Consider the following 20,873-nt stretch of genomic DNA (forward strand, 5'->3'; position numbering starts at 1 on the left):
CTTAATATCCAAACAAATTCAAATAATATCACATCACAGCCAATACAGATTAAGTGTGGAATATACCAAGGAGACTCAATAAGTCCTTTCTGGTTCTGCCTTGCTCTGAACCCACTATCCAACATGCTAAATAATACAAATTATGGATACAATATTACTGGAACATACCAACACAAAATCTCACATTTGCTATACATGGATGATCTAAAACTACTGGCTGCAACAAATCAACAACTCAACCAATTGCTAAAGATAACAGAAGTATTCAGCAATGATATAAATATGGCTTTTGGAACAGACAAATGTAAGAAAAATAGCATAGTCAAGGGAAAACACACTAAACAGGAAGATTACATATTGGATAACCACAGCGGCTGCATAGAAGCGATGGAAAAAACAGATGCCTATAAATATCTAGGATACAGACAAAAAATAGGAATAGATAATACAAGTATTAAAGAAGAACTAAAAGAAAAATATAGACAAAGACTAACAAAAATACTGAAAACAGAATTGACAACAAGAAACAAGACAAAAGCTATAAATAGTTATGCTATGCCAATAATGACCTACTCATTTGGAGTAGTGAAATGGAGTAACACAGACCTAGAAGCACTCCATACACTTACACGATCACAATGCCACAAATATAGAATACATCACATACATTCAGCAACAGAAAGATTCACATTAAGCAGAAAGGAAGGAGGAAGGGGATTTATCGACAAAAAAAACCTACATTATCGACAGGTAGACAATTTAAGAAAATTCTTTCTAGAACGAGCAGAAACTAGCAAAATACACAAAGCAATCACTCATATAAATACATCGGCTACACCACTGCAATTTCATAACCACTTCTACAACCCTTTACATCACATAACATCAACAGATACGAAGAAAGAAAATTGGAAAAAGAAAACACTACATGGCAAGCACCTGTATCATGTAACACAGCCACACATCGATCAAGACGCATCCAACACATGGCTCAGAAAAGGCAATATATACAGTGAGATGGAAGGATTCATGATTGCAATACAGGATCAAACAATAAACACCAGATATTACAGCAAGCATATTATTAAAGATCCCAATACCACAACAGATAAATGCAGACTTTGCAAACAACAAATAGAAACAGTAGATCACATCACAAGTGGATGTACAATACTAGCAAATACAGAATACCCCAGAAGACATGACAATGTAGCAAAAATAATACATCAACAGCTTGCCATACAACATAAACTAATAAAACAACACGTTCCCACATACAAGTATGCACCACAAAATGTACTGGAGAATGATGAATACAAATTATACTGGAACAGAACAATTATAACATATAAAACACCACCACATAACAAACCTGACATCATACTCACCAATAAAAAGAAGAAATTAACACAATTAATCGAAATATCCATACCAAATACAACAAATATACAGAAGAAAACAGGAGAAAAAATTCAAAAATACATTCTACTGGCTGAGGAAGTTAAAGACATGTGGCATCAGGATAAAGTTGACATCATACCGATTATACTATCAACTACAGGAGTCATACCACACAATATCTACCAGTACATCAACGCAATACAGCTACATCCAAACGTATATATACAACTACAGAAATCTGTAATTATTGATACATGTTCAACTACCCGAAAGTTTCTAAATGCAATCTAACATATACCGTACAGATAAAAGGAAGTCACGCTTGATCAAGATCCGTGTCACTTTCCATTTTTAACCAGACATAATGTCTGAGACAGGAAAGAGAAATAATAATAATAATAATAGTAAAAGGTTTTTCATTTATGTGTGAATTATATTTCCGTATGATTCTTTCAATGAACCTCATTCTTAGCATCTGTTTCCCCTACAACTAGTTTCTAGTTTTATGTGACTGTACCAGTTTTGGTCACACATAGTGCACACTCCTAAATATTTAATTGCTGTGACTGTTACTACTGACTGGTCAATAATCATGTAATCACAAGATAATTGGTCTTCTCACCTATTGATGTGGAATGTCTAGGTACAGGAATTAACATGGGTGGCACTATCTACTGTCTTCTGGATCTGGAGGACAATGAGAGAGAGATGTGTTTCATGGCATTGGCATTTGCAAATTCATGTTAATACCTGGGAAGATTTTCCAACTCTATGGGGTTCATAATGCTGCAGTGAAAAACATGTACCAGAATTAAACAGCAGATTGTTGTAAGTGATAAAGACCTATCTGTTTCAGAGCACTTCTTCGAAATGGGAATGACTTTGCTCTTTCGCTAATCATTTGGAATGCCTTTTCGCTTCAGTGACCTTTAATGACCTGTTGCCGCCAGGCAGTAAATTTTTTAGCATGATCTACAGAGAATCCTACAGGTATCACATCAGGTCTAGCAGCCTTTCCTCTGCTGAATGATTTTAATGGAGTTTCTATTTCCCCATCACTTATCTCAATAACTATCATTTTCACTATATTCATTGTGGATGCCAACTGCAACTGTGACATTGTACCTCAGCCAGATGTAATCGCTAGTCCTGTTTCAGAGGAAATCTCTTAGTCTGCAAGATCCAGGCAGTAACAAAGGGTACGATTATTGGGAGCTGGGAGCTCCAATGTTAGGTGTGTTATGGGTCCTTAGGGGCATGGCTGCCAAGAAGGGGAAGAAAGCCAGTGTGCACTCCGTATGTATACTGGGTGGAGGCATTCCACACATGGAATGCTATGAAGAGCACACAGTGCAGCCATCTGCAGGTGGTGGCTCATGTTGGTACCAATGATGTATGCAGCTCTGCATCAGAGGAGATTCTCTCTAGTTTTAAGTGACTATCTGTAGTTTTGCCAGTCTTGCTCGCAAAAGTTTTGCCAGTATTGCTAGCGGAGATGAAAGCAGAGCTTACCATTTGAAGTACAGTTGACAAGACTAATTGCAGACCTCTGGTACAGAGCCAAGTGGAGGCTCTGACAGTTCTGCAACCATGTAGGGATTTTAGGTTAGAGAGTCTTGTGGAAAAACAAAAAGGGCTTCAGTCTTAAACAGTGCAGGTCGAATACAGGATGAACGTAAATCCAAGACCTGTTACATCAGTATAACAGTTATCAATTGACGTAGCTGTGTGGGGGAAGTACTAGAGCTCCCAGCACTACCAGAAAGCAATGATGTTCAAATCGTTATCAGCACTGAAAGCTGGCTAAAGCTGGAGACAAGTTCATCCGAAATTTCTGTGACTGACCTAATTGTGTTCACAAAGGATGTGCTAAATACAGTTAACAGTGATGTGTTTGTTGCTGTTGGAAGTAGTTTATCTTGTACTGGAATTAAAGTAGGTAGTTTCTGTGAGTTGGTATGGCTGGAGATCATTACAGGCAACCACAATAAAATAATAACTGGATTCTTCTACCGACCTCCCACCTCAGATGTACAATTGCTGAAAGGTTAAAAGAAAACTTTAGTCTAATTTCAAACACGTACCCGACTCGATGTAAGGATGTAGATGCTTATCTCACTAGGGGTAAGATAGATACTGCCTACAGGAAAATTAAAGATACCTTTGGAGAAAAGAGAGCCACTTGTATGAATATCAAGAGCTCAGATGGAAATCCAGTGCTAAGCAAAGAAGGGAAAGCAGAAAGGTGGAAAGAGTATATAGAGGGTATATACAACAGAGATGTACTTGAGGACAATATTATGGAAATGGAAGAGGACATATATGAAGATGAAATGGGAGATATGATACTGCGTGAAGAGTTTGACAGAGCACTGAAAGACATAAGGCGGAACAAGGCCCCAGAAGTAAACAGCATTCCATTAGAACTACTGATAGCCTTGGGAGAGCCAGTCCTGACAAAACTCTACCATCTGGTGAGCACGATGTATGAGACAGGTGAAATACCCTCAGACTTCAACAAGAATATAATAATTCCAATCCCAAAGAAAGCAGGTGTTGACAGATGTGAAAATTACCTAACCATCAGTTTAATAAGCCATGGCTGCAAAATACTAACGCGAATTCTTTACAGATGAATGGAAAAACAGGTAGAAGCCAACCTCGCGAAAGATCAGTTTGAATTCCGTAGAAATGTTGGAAAACATGAGGCAATACTGATCTTACGACTTATCTTAGAAGAAAGATTAAGGAAAGGCAAACCTACGTTTCTAGCATTTGTAGACTTAGAGAAAGCTTTTGACAATGTTGACTGGAATACTCTCTTTCAAATTCTAAAGGTGGCAGGAGTAAAATATAGGGAGCCAAGGGCTATCTACAATTTGTACAGAAACCAGATGGCAGTTGTAAGAGTCTAGGGGCATGAAAGGGAGTGAGACAGGGTTGTAGCTTCTCCCCGATGTTATTCAATCTGTATATTGAGCAAGCAGTGAAGGAAACGAAAGAAAAATTCGAAGTAGGTATTAAAATCCATGGAGAAGAAATAAAAACTTTGAGGTTCATCAATGACATTTTAATTCTGTCAGAGACAGCAAGGACTTGGAAGAGCAGTTGAACGGAATGGACAGTGTCTTGAAAGGAGCATATAAGATGAACATCAACAAAAGCAAAACGAGGATAATGGAATGCAGTTGAATTAAGTTGGTTGATGCTGAGGGAATTAGATTAGGAAATGAGACACTTAAAGTAGTAAAGGAGTTTTGGTATTTGGGGAGCAAAATAATTGATGATGGTCGAAGAAGAGAGAATATAAAATGTAGACTGGCAATGGCAAGGAAAGCGTTTCTGAAGAAGAGAAATTTGTTAACATCAAGTATAGATTTAAGTGTCAGGAAGTCGTTTCTGAAAGTATTTGTATGGAGTGTAGCCATGTGTGGAAGTGAAATATGGACGATAAATAGTTTGAACAAGAAGAGAATAGAAGTTTTCGAAATGTGGTGCTACAGAAGAATGCTGAAGATTAGATGGGTTGATCACATAACTAATGAGGAGGTATTGAATAGAATTGGGGAGAAGAGGAGTCTGTGGCACAACTTGACAAGAAGAAGGGACCGATTGGTAGGACATGTTCTGAGGCATCAAGGGATCACAAATTTAGCATTGGAGGGCAGGGTGGAGGGTAAAAATTGTAGAGGGAGACCAAGAGATGGATACACTAAGCAGATTCAGAAGGATGTAGGTTGCAGTAAGTAATGGGAGATGATGAAGTTTGCACAGGATAGAGTAGCATGGAGAGCTGCATCAAACCAGTCTCAGGACTGAAGACAACAACAACGACAACAACAAATACCCGACTCGTACAATTATAGTTCATGGGGACTTCAACTTACCCTTGATATGCTGGTGAAAATAGTTGTTCAAATCTGGAGGTACACATAAAATCATCTGAAATTGTGCTAAATGCAGTCTTGGAAAATTATTTCGAGCAATTAGTTCATGAGCCTGATCAAATACTTAACGGTTGTGGAAATACATTTCGCTTCTTAGCAACAAATAATCTGGAGCTCCGTAACTGGCAAATACCAACAAACAAATGAAAACAGATACAAATTCTCTTGACACTTTCCTGAGAGACAATTACCACTCCTTCCAAGTTAACAATGTTAAGAATAGACCAGATGTGGTTTGAATTCAAAGAAATATTATCGACAGCAACTTAGACGTTCATACTGAATAAATTAACAAATAATGGAGCTGATCCCTCACGGTATACAAAACAGGCCAGAACACTGTTGCAGAAACTTCAAAAAAAGAATGCCAAACTGAAACAAATGCAAAAGCTCCAAGATCAGCAGTCCTTTGCAAAAGCTCGAAAGGTCTCGATACCTGGCAGAAAATCCAGAGAGTCTGGTTGTACGTAATATATACTAGCGGCAAAACACTATCAATGACTTTTCTGCGAGATAGTAATGGAAGTATTATTGACGACAGTGCCGCAAAAGCAGAATTACTAAACACAACTCTTCTGAAATTCCTTCCCCAAAGAAGTAGTAAATTTTCCAGAATTCGAATTAAGAACAGTTTCCAACATGGGAAACTTAGATGTAGATATCCTCAGAGCAGTCAGTCAATAAAACGCAGGTCTTCTGGTCCAGACTGTATACCGGTTAGGCTCTTTTCAGAGTATTCTGATGCAACAGCTCCATACTTATATCAGATACAACTGCTTGCTCAATGAAAGATTCATAGCCAGAGACTGGAAAGTTGCGCAGGTCAGACCAATATCCAAAAAGCCAATAGAAATAATCCACTAAATTACACGCCAATATAATTAACGTCGATATGCAGCAGGATTTTGCAACATGTGTTGTGTTTGAGCATTATGAATATCTTTAAGAAAACAGACTACTGACACATAGTCGATACGGATTTAGAAAACAATTCTTGTGAAACACAACTAGCTCTTTACTCACACAAAGTGTTAAGTGCTGTCGACAAGGGATTTCAAATTGATTCCATATTTCTAGATTTACACAGGGCTTTTGACACTGTATCTCAGAAGCGTTCTGTAATCAAATCGCGTCCTTATGGAATATCAATTATGTGACTAGATTCGTGATTTCCTGGCAAAGAGATCACATTTCGTAGCAAGTGATGGAAAGTCATTGGGTAAAACATAAATGATTTCTGGTGTTCACCAAAATAGTGTTATAGGACCACTGCTGTTCTTTATCTTTATAAACAACTTGGGAGACAATCTCAGCAGACATTTTACTTTTTTGCAGATGATACTGTCTTATCATTTAGTAAAGCCCTCAGAAGATGAAAACAAATTGCACAACAATTTGGATAAGACATCTGTATGGTGTGAAAATCAGCTATTGATGATAAATAATGAAAATTGTGAGGTCATCCAAATGAGTAGTAAAAGGAATCCAATAAACTTTGGTTGCATGATAACCCCATTAAATTTAAGGCCATAAATTCAACTAAATACCTAGGAATTACAATTACAAACAAGTTAAAGTGGAAAGAACATACAGAAAATGTTACAAAGAAGGTGAACCAAAGACTGCATTTCATTGGTAGAACACTTGGAAGATGCAACAGATCTACTAAAGAGACTGCCTCCACTACGCTTGTCCATCCCCTTTTGGATTACTGCTTCAAACATGGCATTCATACTGGACAGAATTAACAGGGTACATCGCGCAAGTTCACAGAAGGGCAGCATGTTTTGCATTATCGAGAAATAGGGGAGAGAGTGCGACGGACATGATGCAAGATCTGGTGTAGAAATCATTAAAACAAAGGGTGTTTTTTGTTGCGGCAGGACATTATCATGAGATTTCAATCATTAACTTCCTTTTCTGAATGCAAAAATATTATGTTGATGCCAGCCTATATAGGGAGAAACAATGATCATAACAAAATATGGAAAATTAGAGCTCGCACGGAAATATATAGGTGTTCTTTCTTTCCACACTGTTCGAGAGTGGAATAATAGAGAATTAGTATTAAGGTGGTTCAATGAATACTCTGCCAGCTAATTAAGTGTGATATGCGGAGTAGGCATGTAGATGTAAATGTACACTGGGAATTTATTTGGATGCTATATGCAACCAGTTGCTTTTTTAAATTTTTATATAATTTATTTCCTGTACCGTTAGCAAGTTTTCAAGCCACAGCAGGCTCATCACCAGATGGAGATGTTAAAGAAATATTACCAGGACCATGTGCAGCTACATGTTATGGTGCGGGTGCAAATAGCAGAAATTTAATTACCTGTAATGAGGAGTTTACTAAATGAAAAGTTGCAAAGTTTTAGGTCAAATTCAATGCACTTCCTCATCGTATCCAAGGCAAATTCATTTTCATACTGTACATTTTGCAAGTTATATACACACATGCACAGTATTTACCTGCACTTTGTTTCACACTCATTCACAACTCAAAAACTTCAGAAGTTCCACTTTGCAGCACCCACTCCACATTACAAACACACTGTTGGAGACATCAATGATGACAAATATTACACATCTTTGATAAAGGCTTACCTATTGTTCTCCTCAAACAATTACGAGACTTATATTTTCTACCTAAAATCCCCTTGAACAATCCTTAACAAACAAACTGAATCAAAACAGAACTTTTTTTCTGAATTTAGGCAGCAGGCATGCAGGATACGAATGCAGGAGGGAGGGGAATATGGTGCACAGAATAGGTAACGGAGCTGGCGAGGTGTGGCACATAAAAAAATGACATGGAGGCATGGACTGGAGGAGTGACAGAACAGAGGAAGGAGAAACTGTTGAATAGAGGATGTGGAGATAGTGGGTTAGCAGATCTTGAGGCCAGGAGGGTTATGGGAACAAAGGATATGTTGCAAGGATAATTTTCTGTGATTCACAAACTCAAAGTGCCCAAGCCTCACATTCCTATCATGTGCAGCTGCTGCGTCTCTCTCACGCATTCTTATCCCATATTCCTGCTGCCTTCCTCCAGGCTGTCAGCCACCCTTCCCCAATCCCCCTCCTGCTTCCTGCCCTTTTCTTCCGCTATCCTCTCCACATGACAAAACATCAAACCCTGACCTTAGTCTACCTGATTATCTGCAGTCCAGGTATTGTGTGTACACCCGGCATGATGTAGCTGCACAGGTGGTTTTTTTAAGAGATCGACAAAGGATTTCTTCCAAAAGCTAGTGAAGTTTTTATTCTCCTTAGTGTGTGTGAACAACTCAACACTTCTGCTATTCAATCAACAGTCTCCTTTACTCCTTAATTATTTACATCCTGCCAGAAATTTCTTCCCTACGTAATACACACACACTATAGTTTACTTTCTTTTGAGCAATAAATACTTTTTTCCTAAGTGAAGTGTTACTCCCAATTATCATCTTGAAGGACACCATTGAATGAAAATATGCTAAACGAGTTACCTCATTGATAGCTACATCCCCAAGGCTGGCACTTTTCTTATGGCGATAGTAGTTCAACCTCAATGCTTTTGCAGGTTTACTGCTTACATGATATGTCCGGTTCATGTTTCCATTAAAATGTGCAGCCAAGAACTTAGAACTTTCAACCCTCTGTTGTTACACTACAGTAATAGGAAGAAGAGTTCGACAGAGCACTGAAAGACCTAAGTCGAAACAAGGCCCCAGCAGTAGACAACATTCCATCAGAACTACTAACAGCCTTGGGAGAGCCAGCCCTGACCAAACTCTACCATCTGGTGAGCAACATGTATGAGACAGGCAAAACACCCTCAGTCTTCCAATCCCAAAGAAAGCAGGTGTTGACAGATTTGAAAGTTACCAAACTAACAGTTTAATAAGTCACGGCAGCAAAATACTAAAGCGAATTCTTTACAGATGAATGGAAAAACTGGTAGAACTTGACCTCGGGGAAGATCAGTTTGGATTCCGTACAAATATTGGAAACATGAGACAATACTGAGCCTACGAATTATCTTGTAAGATAGATTAAGGAAAGGCAAACCTACACTTTTAGCGTTTGTAGACTTAGAGAAAGCTTTTGACAATGTTGACTGGAATACTCTCTTTCAAATTCTGAAGGTGGCAGGGGTAAAATACAGAGAGTGAAAGGCCATTTGCAATTCGTACAGAAACCAGATGGCAGATATACGAGTCGAGAGTCTAACAACCCTACCATAACAAAGATTAAAATTTAATAATGATTGTAGTGTTGCTCACACTGCTAAATACTGCATTTTCGGGCAACAACAAAGTTATTATGTGGCAGATGTTATTAGATAACAGTTAATAAAGTCATTTCACGTAATAATGAATAAACTAAGCACTCATCTTTTCGTGTTTCCCAAGCTGGTCGCGTTGTAAAATCATGGCTCAATCGTCGAAAATCTAGGTGGTTATGATTCCAAGCTCGGATGCAAAGAGGCCTAGGTTTTATTCTGCTATATTCAAAAGTTTTATAGATGTGTTTCACAAACCATTCTTGAAGATTAGACCTTTGAAAGTTAGCACAATGCTGATGTAAAAAAGTAATCAGCATTCCAAATTTAAGTTACACTTCTTTTTTTTGCTTTTGTTGCAGTATCACATAACACACAAAACATCACTTCACAATACAAAACATACTTGAAAACATCTTCCTCACCGTTAAAGTTCACATTTTATAAGCTGACTACAATATGCGTCTTTCCAACATGACGTCCAAGACTTGACTTTCTCAAGGTCCGACACTCTAACAACTAACTATTAATTGCTTACGCGTCCAAAAATCAAGAGTTACAAGTATGTCATGGATCATGGTGACAAAAGAAAGAATACACATAAGAATAATATCATTGCAACATAACCATATCGATGTATCAAAGTACCTCTACATTAATGAAATCAAATCTGAATGTTGTCTCAGAAATATGTTAACTACTTTACAGAAACACAGTAGAATATTGCTGGTATCGAGAGGTTGCGTTGAGGTGCCATAATGGTTACGTAATTCAAGTACCATTACAAGAGGCATGAAAGGAAAGCAGTGGTTGGGAAGGGAGTGATACAGGGTTGTAGCATATCTCCGAAGTTGTTCAATCTCTATATTGAGCAAGCAGTGAAGGAAACAAAAGAAAAATTTGGAGTGGTAATTAAAATCAATGGAGAAGAAATAAAAACTTTGAGGTTCATCAATGACATTTTAATTCTGTCAGAGACAGCAAAGGACTTTGAGGAGCAGCTGAACGGAATGGACAGCGTCTTGAAAGGAGGATATAAGATGAACATCAACAAAAGCAAAACGAGGATAATGGAATGTAGTCGAATTAAATCAGGTGATGCTGAGGGAATTAGATTAGGAAATTAGACACTTAAAGTAGTAAATGAGTTTTGGAATTTGGTGAGCAAAATAACTGATTATGCTTGAGGTAGAGAGGATATAAAATGTAGACGGAATGACAAGGAAAGCGTTTCTGAAGAAGAGAAATTTGTTAACATCAAGTATAGATTTAAGTGTCAGGAAGTCGTTTCTGAAAGCATTTGTATGGAGTGTAGCCACGTATGGAAGTGAAACATGAACGATAAATAGTTTGGACAAGAAGAGAATAGAAGTTTTCGAAATGTGGTGCTACAGAAGAATGCTGAAGATTAGATGGGTAGATCACATAACTAATGAGGAGTTACTGAATAGAATTGGGGAGAAGAGGAATTTGTGGCACCACTTGAATAGAAGAAAGGATCGGTTGGTAGGACATGTTCTGAGGCATCAAGGGATCACCAATTCAGTATTGGAGGGCAACGTGGGGGGTAAAAATCGTAGAGGGAGACCAAGAGATGAATACACTAAGCAGATTCAGAAGGATGTAGTTTGCACTAGGTACTGGGAAATGAAAAAGCTTTCACAGGCTAGAGTAGCATGGAGAGCTGCATCAAACCAGTCTCTGGACTGAAGACAACAACAGCAACAATAGTAAGTTGGGTAGTTTTGACATTACAAAACTGTACGAGATATTTTTTATGAAGTTTAAAGCTAGCCTACCTGTCCAAAACTATAGATAACTTTAACAGAACCAACATTTAAAGCCCCTATGTGGTGCTTCTTTTAGTTGACAATAATGCTTGTATTATCAGCAAAAAATCGTAATTCAGCATCCTGATTCAAATAAAATGGTAGATCATTAATACAGACCAAGAACAGTATTGGATAAATTTACTGAATCTTGTGGAATGTTATTGCGATTTATCTACACGGATATGATGTCATGTTATTATTTCTATTACTTGAACACACTAGGTGTAACTTTCTGCGTCCTCTTTCTTGCACAGGCACTAAAGCAGCTATGTGCTGAACCATGAACAATTGACACAATCAAATGCCTTTGGTAAGCTACAAAAAAATCCCAACTGGTTATACTTTATGATTTAAAATTTTTATTATGTGCTCAGTGAAACTATAAGAATCTGCATTAGAAGAGCAGTCCATTTGAAATCTAAACTATTTTCTCTAGTATCCCACTTTTACACAGATGTGTGAAAAAATTTGAAAAATAGTTGCAAACTCATTATGAAATATGCAGAATTTAAAATTGGCATTGGGCTCATTGTGATCTTCATCCTAATCAATATATTTTAGCTTTTTCCAAAATTTCCATTTTTGTCATTAATCACCGTAACTGATTTCTTTGAGTGTTTCTGGTCTGTGCACAATGGTGTGTCAACTGGATGGAGGTGCAGCGAGGGGGGGGGGGGGGGGGGGGCATAAATACTTCTACCCACCCCTGTCCTAAATTACGTACAGGGTACATGATCTTGAACACTGCCTCAGGCAGCTTTAATATACTACTACATGTAGATCTTTAATGAAGGACACAACATCCTTATCCTTTAGTCCTGTAATGTCATTTCACAGTTTTGGCAATAATCTATAATTCAGAACGAACAATTAACAAAAAACTAGTTAATTTGTGTATTTTATTTTGACTCGCTGCAACTAATTACGTCCAATAACAATATGGGAGTATGAAGTAAGGCATAGTTCATGTCAAGTAAATTTTGAATTTACCATAAATTACAACATTACTATTACAGAAAAAATTAATTTTATAATTATTAATGCAAAAAATTATTTTTAAGTTCAGCTGATGTCAAGGCAATGAATCTCCAGGTCGGGGTCTTCCAAACTGTGTTCTCTGGGAAGTGAGTTCTGCGAAAAACTATTAATAACATGACTTTTTTCAACATTTTGACAATACTAAGTATTTTTTAACAATTTTATTATGATTTCTGTGTTATTGGTAATGATTTAAAATTGAAGTAATAACTAAATAAGACAAGTTTTACTCATTTTTTAAAAAATTTCATGTAACCTTCAAAATAACCAAGATGTTCGAACAAAGTACAAGGATTCTAAAAAAAATGGTCCCATCAGAGGAAAAGTTTGGGTGCTCCTGCTCTCGATAAGTACAAAATTTTACGGTCTACATTAACACAGGTGCACATTCAACACCACATACATACATACAGGAATCTACAAAATTGTTGTTTATACAAAATCTCATGCAATCTTATATCTAAGTCATTTATAATTATGTTCCTGATTACAACAACACAATTAGTTTTGCTGAAAGTGTTGGTAGTTAAACAGTAAAGATAATTTAAGTTACAGCAACATCTTATAACAGGGAAGGTAATAGCAGCAGAGGAATATTGTTGCCAATCATTTAAAAGCAGACATTCCTGACTTTCCAAGAACGTATTTGCAATTAGCTAAAAGTAATTAACTTATGAAGTAAGTGACTTCAAAAGGTCAGATCCTCCAAATTGCAAATGTTTTAATAACTGCAAGAATATGAAGTCTGACAACATAATTTTGTTGCTGTATTTTTTCTAAATCAGACAGTACCTGTCATTAATTAATTCTGTCTGTAATTAAGATTTTGAATAATTTATTATCATAAAGTATTTCTTTCAAGACGGATGTCATACTCAAAAACTGGGTATTTCAGACACTGTGTAATAACAATATTCTATGTATTTTTGTGAACTGCTAACCGGAAACAAATTTTATAAACCGTTACAAATAGCAGTATCTAACCTAACAGAATTTCAAAGCATTATGCACTTTCAGAATTCACACGATTTTCTTATGCCTGTCCTTATATAGCCACCCCTACCCAACATCCGCAGTAGGTAACTTGGAAGCATCTGCGTATCACCACCATGATAGTTTGAATACGAATGTTCGCAATACAGATAACAATAATTTGTTGAATCACTTAACGGTCCGCATCCAAGCAGTATACCACTAACATCTCTGCCTCTGATCACTTTAGACTGGTATATGAATAATATCTATGCACTAGTTCGCATTAATGTCTAAATATCGCTAGTTTAATGCTTGAATTTCTGTGCTGGTTAAGGTGAAATTCTGCATCTTAATACACTACATGGAACAAGAGTGCCTGTAAAGATATGAAACTGTGTAATATCTTTGTTTCTTGAAACCTCTGGTGAATTAGTAAATATTTACCTTAAAAGTATTAATGATCAGCAAACTATGTTTACTGGACAGTGACACACAGTCTGGTACAATACTGTAAATCATTGTAAGTGCATTAATACAATAGTAATTCTGTCATCATTTATCCTGCCACAGTAAATGTTAACTCCAGGTTGGAATACCAACAATATAAGACAAAGATAAGAGTGCTACTCGTGGTAAAGGTGGCAACTTGAGTTGCAGCAGGCACAACAAAAAGACACTTGCACATTAACTTTTGGCCAAAGCCTTCACCAGGTAAAGAAACATGCACACATTCATTGACACAAGCAAGCACAACTCACACACCCAACTGCAATCGCCGGCAGCACTTCAGTCCAAGCTGCTGGAGATGGCAGTCATGTTTGTGTAAGGTGTACTAACTTATGTGAATGAAGGTAGGTGTGTGTGTGTGGGGGGTGGAGGGGGGGGGGGTATTTTTGCTTTTCTGGCAAAGGCTTTGGTCAGAAGTAGTTAATGTTGCGTACATTTTCATTGTGGCACCTTTACTGTGAGTAGTAACGTATCTTTTCCTTATACTGTTAACGAAATGTTGCTTAGTAGTCAGGTTATACTCCTCCCTTATGGAATTACAAGGGAGGAGATGCACTTCCATTTACCTGTATGTACTGTGAATTGTGAATTTGAAACTGGCCACCAACTATGATACAGTGCAAATATATTGAGATTAACCACATTTAAAACTCATTTAGTGCCCAGTTTACATAATGTGAATCTCTCCTACCTGCCACTAGTTCTCAGTATACCATTCCAGTTCAATAAGATATTAAACTTCAATATTCTTCACAACTGAGTGCAAACAAAACAGTAGGTAAGTGGAACATTGCTTGAGGTCAAAGTTTTAAAGGAGTATGAAAATATAAATGTCAGGCGAAAATATTAAATTGTCAAAAGGAGTCCTGATAAAACTGTTTGATTATGATAATAGTAATTGTAATTACACTTCCAACAAAATAAGAAATGTATTAACAGATGAAAGATTACAAACGTGATCACAACTGTGAAACTGTGACCACATGGCCCAGTGTGTCTTCAGTCGTTTGATTTTGTTTCAGTGTTAGTGCGATTATTCTTCCTATTTTTGCCCCCCCCCCCCCCCCCTCCCCAAGATGCAATAAAATTTTGAAGTGAATGAAACATAATTGTGTTTTGCATCTTTATCGTGGACCAATTCCACAGAATCCAAATCCCCATCTAACTGAGATGAGTAAAATAAGACATATTAAACAACTACTTCTCTACTGGGCCACAAGATCCTAGTGGGTACTTGATAACCACTGGCACTGATAACACATCCATCTGCCAACTTTTCTGGGCTCTGCAGAGTTATCTTCTGATAAATCATGCAGTCCAATACACAAGGAAAGTTTCAGACTAATGATTAAAAAAACAGCTTTTGCTGATTTTCTGTTGTAGTAATAATAATAATAATAATAATAATAATAATAATAATAATAATAATAAATATTATTATTATTATTAATAATAATAACTATTCCTTTGCAGCTCTAGTTTTTTTCAAAACTGAAAGAATAAATATGTTTTCAAGAATCTAGTAAACAAGGCCCAAATTGGTGACTTTCAATACTGATGAACCGTTTATCTTTCCAGAACAAAACAGCACTGACTGCGAAACACAGCTCTTCACACTATGTATTGATACATGTGCTTAATGGTTTTGCTATAAGATGAATGTTTCATTCACATTAGGTGAATTAGTTTGCTTGTCTCCCTCCCACATTAGAAAGGTATTTGGTATGCTACTGTCTACACACGTAGCTAAGTTATCTAATGTGACTGACTGTGCATCATGACCCAGAATTCCATTTACCACAACAGGATAGGCATGTGGTTTTTCACAAATATGATATCTATCAGTGTACTATTACTTTGAGCTTTTCCAGCACAGAAATGTATTACTGACACTAAATTGTACATGACTATTAAAAATGAATGTGAGAATCGGCCTTATATGCTGCTGGACTCCATTATGCTTTCTGCTAATAGATCTGTTAGCTTATGAGCTGCTGCTTTTAACGTGAATTAAGATTCCAGTGCTTTCCAAAGCTACCTGGACAAACATTAATGCATGTTCTTCACTGAAGCCACCTTCATCTCCATTCTTCAGTCTAATTAACTGAGTGATATTGTCATCTTCAATGGGCTCATGCATCTAACATGTTAACTTTAGGTTAATTAAAAAAGCAGTAACAGGCAATAAGAAGCAGGAAAACAGGTGAAGACTAAAGATAATCGATGCTCGCAGTGTACGACCAGGCAATAGGAAAAGATAACATAATTGATACTCTGCTTTTAATGTCAACTATATCTTAGCAGATAGGATCACTCACTCTGCATCAGTATTCATTTCAGTGCCAAATTGGAAACAGATTCATTACCTTAGTGAGATGCCAACAACTGTATATCTGATCATTCTAGCAGAAACACTCTCCTAGCCTTCTAGACTGACCGATTAATTTTCATAATCATGGTCACTATGATATCACGATCACTAATCCCTGTCTCTGCACTACGCTGTAGATGAGGTTTGGCCTGTTTGTAGCTCCAAAGTGAAAGATATTTTAAGTGTGTGTGGGCTACCAAACTAGTTTCTTTTTTGGAAAACTGTTTCCAAAAGCACTTTGCATAACTGATTGACTGTACTCCCTGCAGTGAATCCTTAGATGTCCCAATCTATACTCCAGGTAAAAGTTTCCTCCAACTAGTATTGCATGAACTGGGTATTTATGCACTACGGACTGTAGACTTTCTTTAATGACTCCAAAACTGTCACAGTAGAATCGAGTGACCTGTAAAAACACCCAACATTTAACTTGGTTTCACCTACACCTGTTACACAACCAGATAACTTCACTGTCACAAACAATTTCAAACTCAATAGAGACAATATTTTTGGCAACCGCAATGAACACTCCCCCTCCTATGGCCCCTAATCTGTCTTTCCGATATACATTCCATGACTCACTAAATATCTCAAGAGCTTTCTACTGCAGGTTTCAGCCAGCTCTTGGTCCCCCTCTCTGTCCATATCCTCTTAAGTCCCTCTCTCTGTCCTACTCCTCCTCTCCTTCCACCAATCTCTTCCTCCCCCACTCTCTGCCAGTCTACTCATTCTGCCTCTCTCTGTCAATCTCCTAATCCCTACCCATTCTGTCCATCACCCTTCTCAAACATTCAGGTACAAACATGAAACTGTAATTCTCATGTTTCCTGCATGTCAATAAATGGCAAAGCATATTAATTTCATGAAATCGAGAAGTGTGAAATAAACTTTCAAAAGTTCCAGTGCACCTGCATAAGCCAGGAATAAAGAGTGGCAACACAGTGCAGCTTGTCTGTGATGTAAACTGCATTCTTCCTTGAGCCATGAGCCACTCTTTCAATCCACAGCTCAAACTTTATGACATGAGTCTGCACACCTGTCACTGTCAACATCATGCAATTCACAAGTTGTTATATGACTGATTGCGCCCTACAACACAACTCGTGCACAATGTTTTAGTAGTAATCTCTGTCTTGCATATTTACCCTGTCTTCCACCTTTAAGCTCTCAGGTTTTCAAATGTCGTCCGATGCAGTCCCCAACAATCAGTCTTTCCTTCTCAGCCCTTACAGTAAGTCTGCCCTGACCTGCAGTTCTGGGTGATGATGATGATGATGATGATGGTGATGTCCCATACTCCATGATGGAGTGTAGGGGAACAATGCAGGAGACCCGCACCGCCGCACTAGGCAAGGTTCTAGTGGAGGTGGTTTGCCATTGCCTTCCTCTAACCGTAATGGGGATGAATGATGATGATGAAGACGACACGACAACACCCAGTCATCTCGAGGCAGGAAAAATCCCTGACCCCGTCAGGAATCGAACCTGGGACCTCATGCTCGGGAAGCGAGAACGCTGCCGCGAGACCACGAGAAGGTGACTTTTCCTAAATCTACCCCTTTTCCTAGACCTCTCTACTCCTTTTCCTTCATCCTCCTTCCTTCTGCTTCAACCCTTCTGCCTGAAGGAGGAGCTACTAGCTCTGAAAGTTTGCCAATTACAACAATCTTTTGTGTGTGTGTTCTGCCACTTCTTGGTGAGTAGATTTTTTATCTATCCAATTAAATAAATTTGTCTACAATACAATGAGTATTTTCTTGTATCTTCAAAGTGCTGACTGATGCAAATGTTATAAATCTGTGGGAGAAATAGTTAACTTCTTTTTATTTTGCTAACAAGTCCAGGAGAGGAAAAACTTACTATGGTTCTTGATTTGTGCAAAGCAGCACACAGTTCTTGGAATATTTTTCTCATTTATGAGTCACTCTGTATATATACATATTTGTATAACAGTAGCTTGTCTGTGAGCCCACATATACTCTACTTTTGTAGCTGTACAAAACATAACAATTTCTCATGATTTTGACAGCTAATACGCGTATTCCTAAAACACACACACACACACACACACACACACACACACACACACACACACACTATCAAGCAATGAAGAAACACTAAGCAAAGCACTTGAAAGCTAAAAGCCATTCAAACAAGTCTTCAAGGAATGCTGTGATCATTGGAAGAACAGTTGGAATTAAGAGCGTACAATAATATGAGGATTAATATAGTGACATAATACAATACGCAAACTATATAATAACCACACTACACATATACATTTTAAAAAAGAAGTTTGTCACAATTTAACATAAAGCTAGTAACATATATTTTGTAATTTCTTCATACCTCCCACATGGGCATCTCTGCTCTCATACTCAATGGTTCCATTGTGAGCTCTCTTGGGATTAAACTTGTATTCTGTAGATGAATATCGTGTTGCTAAACCAAAATCCACAAGGTAAACTTGGTCTTCCAAGCCTTTCTTCAGACTTAACAGTATATTACTACCCTTGATATCCCCATGGATGTAAGATTTTTCATGAATGTATTCAAGGACATCCACCTGTTGAATAAAAATACATTCATACACACATGCAGCATAAGATGAATTTCAAACAATTTATTTACATTTGCTTACTGAATAAGCAATATTTTACACTAAAGGTTTATTTCAACTGCACTCACATAACAATCTATGGCTAGACCTTAATAGGTGACTTTAATCAAAACCAGATTATCCACATGAACAATTTAACTGCAATAGGCTTTATCATAATAACAACCCTCACAGTTGGTCTATAGCAAAGATAGAAAATACAAAACTGTATTTTACTCTGAGCATACCACTTGGTTTTACACGCAGCAAATCCTGTTTCATTGCACTTTAATGTAATGACATCATACAGATGGATATAATTACAATATTTGACATCTAGTGGTCTGTTGTGCAGCAGCAGTACAGGTGTATATTATGCATGAATTGACTTTCGTTCAATGCACAGTCTGTTTTGTCAAACAGAAGGAACAAAATCTATGAAAACTTTTGTTTTAAAACTAACCACAGAAACTTGATCATGATCAAGTGAGTTGGCTGTCTCTGGTAGGGTGTCTTTTAGTTAATCTACAAGTTCAATGAACCATACATGGAGTGATAGGAGTGTGTAAGGGGAGCAACCCTTACTCATGAACAATGTCTGCAGCATAATGTGCATTTTACTCATGCAAAATAATCCTAATCCTTTGGTCTATTCTACACTTTCACAGTAAAAATAACATCAGGGAGAAAGAACAAAATTTAATACAACAATGTCAATAATATGAAAAGGATATGTTGCTACTCACCACATATAGGAGGCACTGAGCTGCAGACAAATGTAATGAAAAAGACAACTAAACATTTAAACTTACGGACAAGTAAGTCCTTCTCCCAACACACACACACACGCACGCACGCACGCACACGCACACACACACACACACACACACACACACACACACACACACACACACACACACAGGGGCACTGCGACCTGACTGTGTCTGACATGAGCAGCAATCTGTTGTTGGCGTGGGTGGTGGGTACAAGGAACAGGCATGGGATGGGGGGGGGGGGGGGGGGGTTAGCAGGGTAGGCGTGGGGGAGGACGCTATGCTGCTTATAGGAATGTGCAGGAGCATGTTGAGGACAGGATGGGTTGCTAGCTGCAGAGTCTGGAGTCTGTGCATGGGGTGATGGTGTGGGTGGCAACAGTGAAAGGGAGAGAAGTACAGAAGAGGAAAAGAATAGCAGCTGTGTTGCAGGATAGAAAGAGTGTGTGTGTGTGTGTGTGTGTGTGTGTGTGTGTGTGTGTGTGTGTGCACGCTCTCTCGTATTCTCTCTATTTTGGAATAAAGATTTTTTGGCTGAAAGCTTAAATGTTTAGCAGTCTTTATCATTATGCCTGTCTGCAAGTCAATGGCTCTTCCAAATGGTGAGTATCAACCTATCCTTTTCATACTGTTGTTATTCCATCCTGAACTTCCCATTGTTTAATATCGCAATGAAGTTGACATCATTAGAGGGAAACAAAAGCCCTTGTGGGCAACGGTGAGAAGACAAATCAATCGCAGCCTCATTACAGCAACTATCCTGGCACTTGTCTGGCCTGATTTACAGAAACTCTGAAACACTAAAATTTGGGTTTCTACAATGGATTTTGAGAGCCCACTACTTTTGTAAAAACAGTAACTTAATTACATTATCAAGTCCATAAGTTTAATATATATTAATAACACTTTATGTATATATGTATGTCCAGGATCTCCTCCCAAACTCCTGGATTGATTTCAACAAAATTTCATGCACAAACAGCAAACTTCACAAGTATCAGCACTGTTGATTTTATAATCACTTAGCTTCTTTAAGAGGGGGCAGAGCCAAAATGCGTGGTTTATTTTTTTAAAATCTTTTTTGTTTCTTTTTCCAAGCCCCTACCATACAAACTGCCCTGCATGGCAAAAGTGTTGTTTGGGAATAGTATCGGACTGCCTTA

General features: G+C 37.7%; 1 protein-coding gene across 1 annotated transcript in view; it reads right to left on the reverse strand.

Moving 5' to 3' along the window:
- LOC124602442 (serine/threonine-protein kinase VRK1) overlaps positions 1-20,873 on the reverse strand; it is a 247,412-nt gene that overhangs the window by 62,810 nt on the left and 163,729 nt on the right. The window contains exon 6 of the mRNA XM_047136321.1: positions 18,688-18,904. Coding sequence (XP_046992277.1) covers positions 18,688-18,904 — 217 coding nt within the window. The remainder of the gene's footprint in view (positions 1-18,687; positions 18,905-20,873) is intronic.

The sequence above is a fragment of the Schistocerca americana genome, chromosome 1 (genome assembly GCF_021461395.2).
Source record: "Schistocerca americana isolate TAMUIC-IGC-003095 chromosome 1, iqSchAmer2.1, whole genome shotgun sequence".
NCBI classification, from domain to species: Eukaryota; Metazoa; Arthropoda; class Insecta; order Orthoptera; family Acrididae; genus Schistocerca; species Schistocerca americana.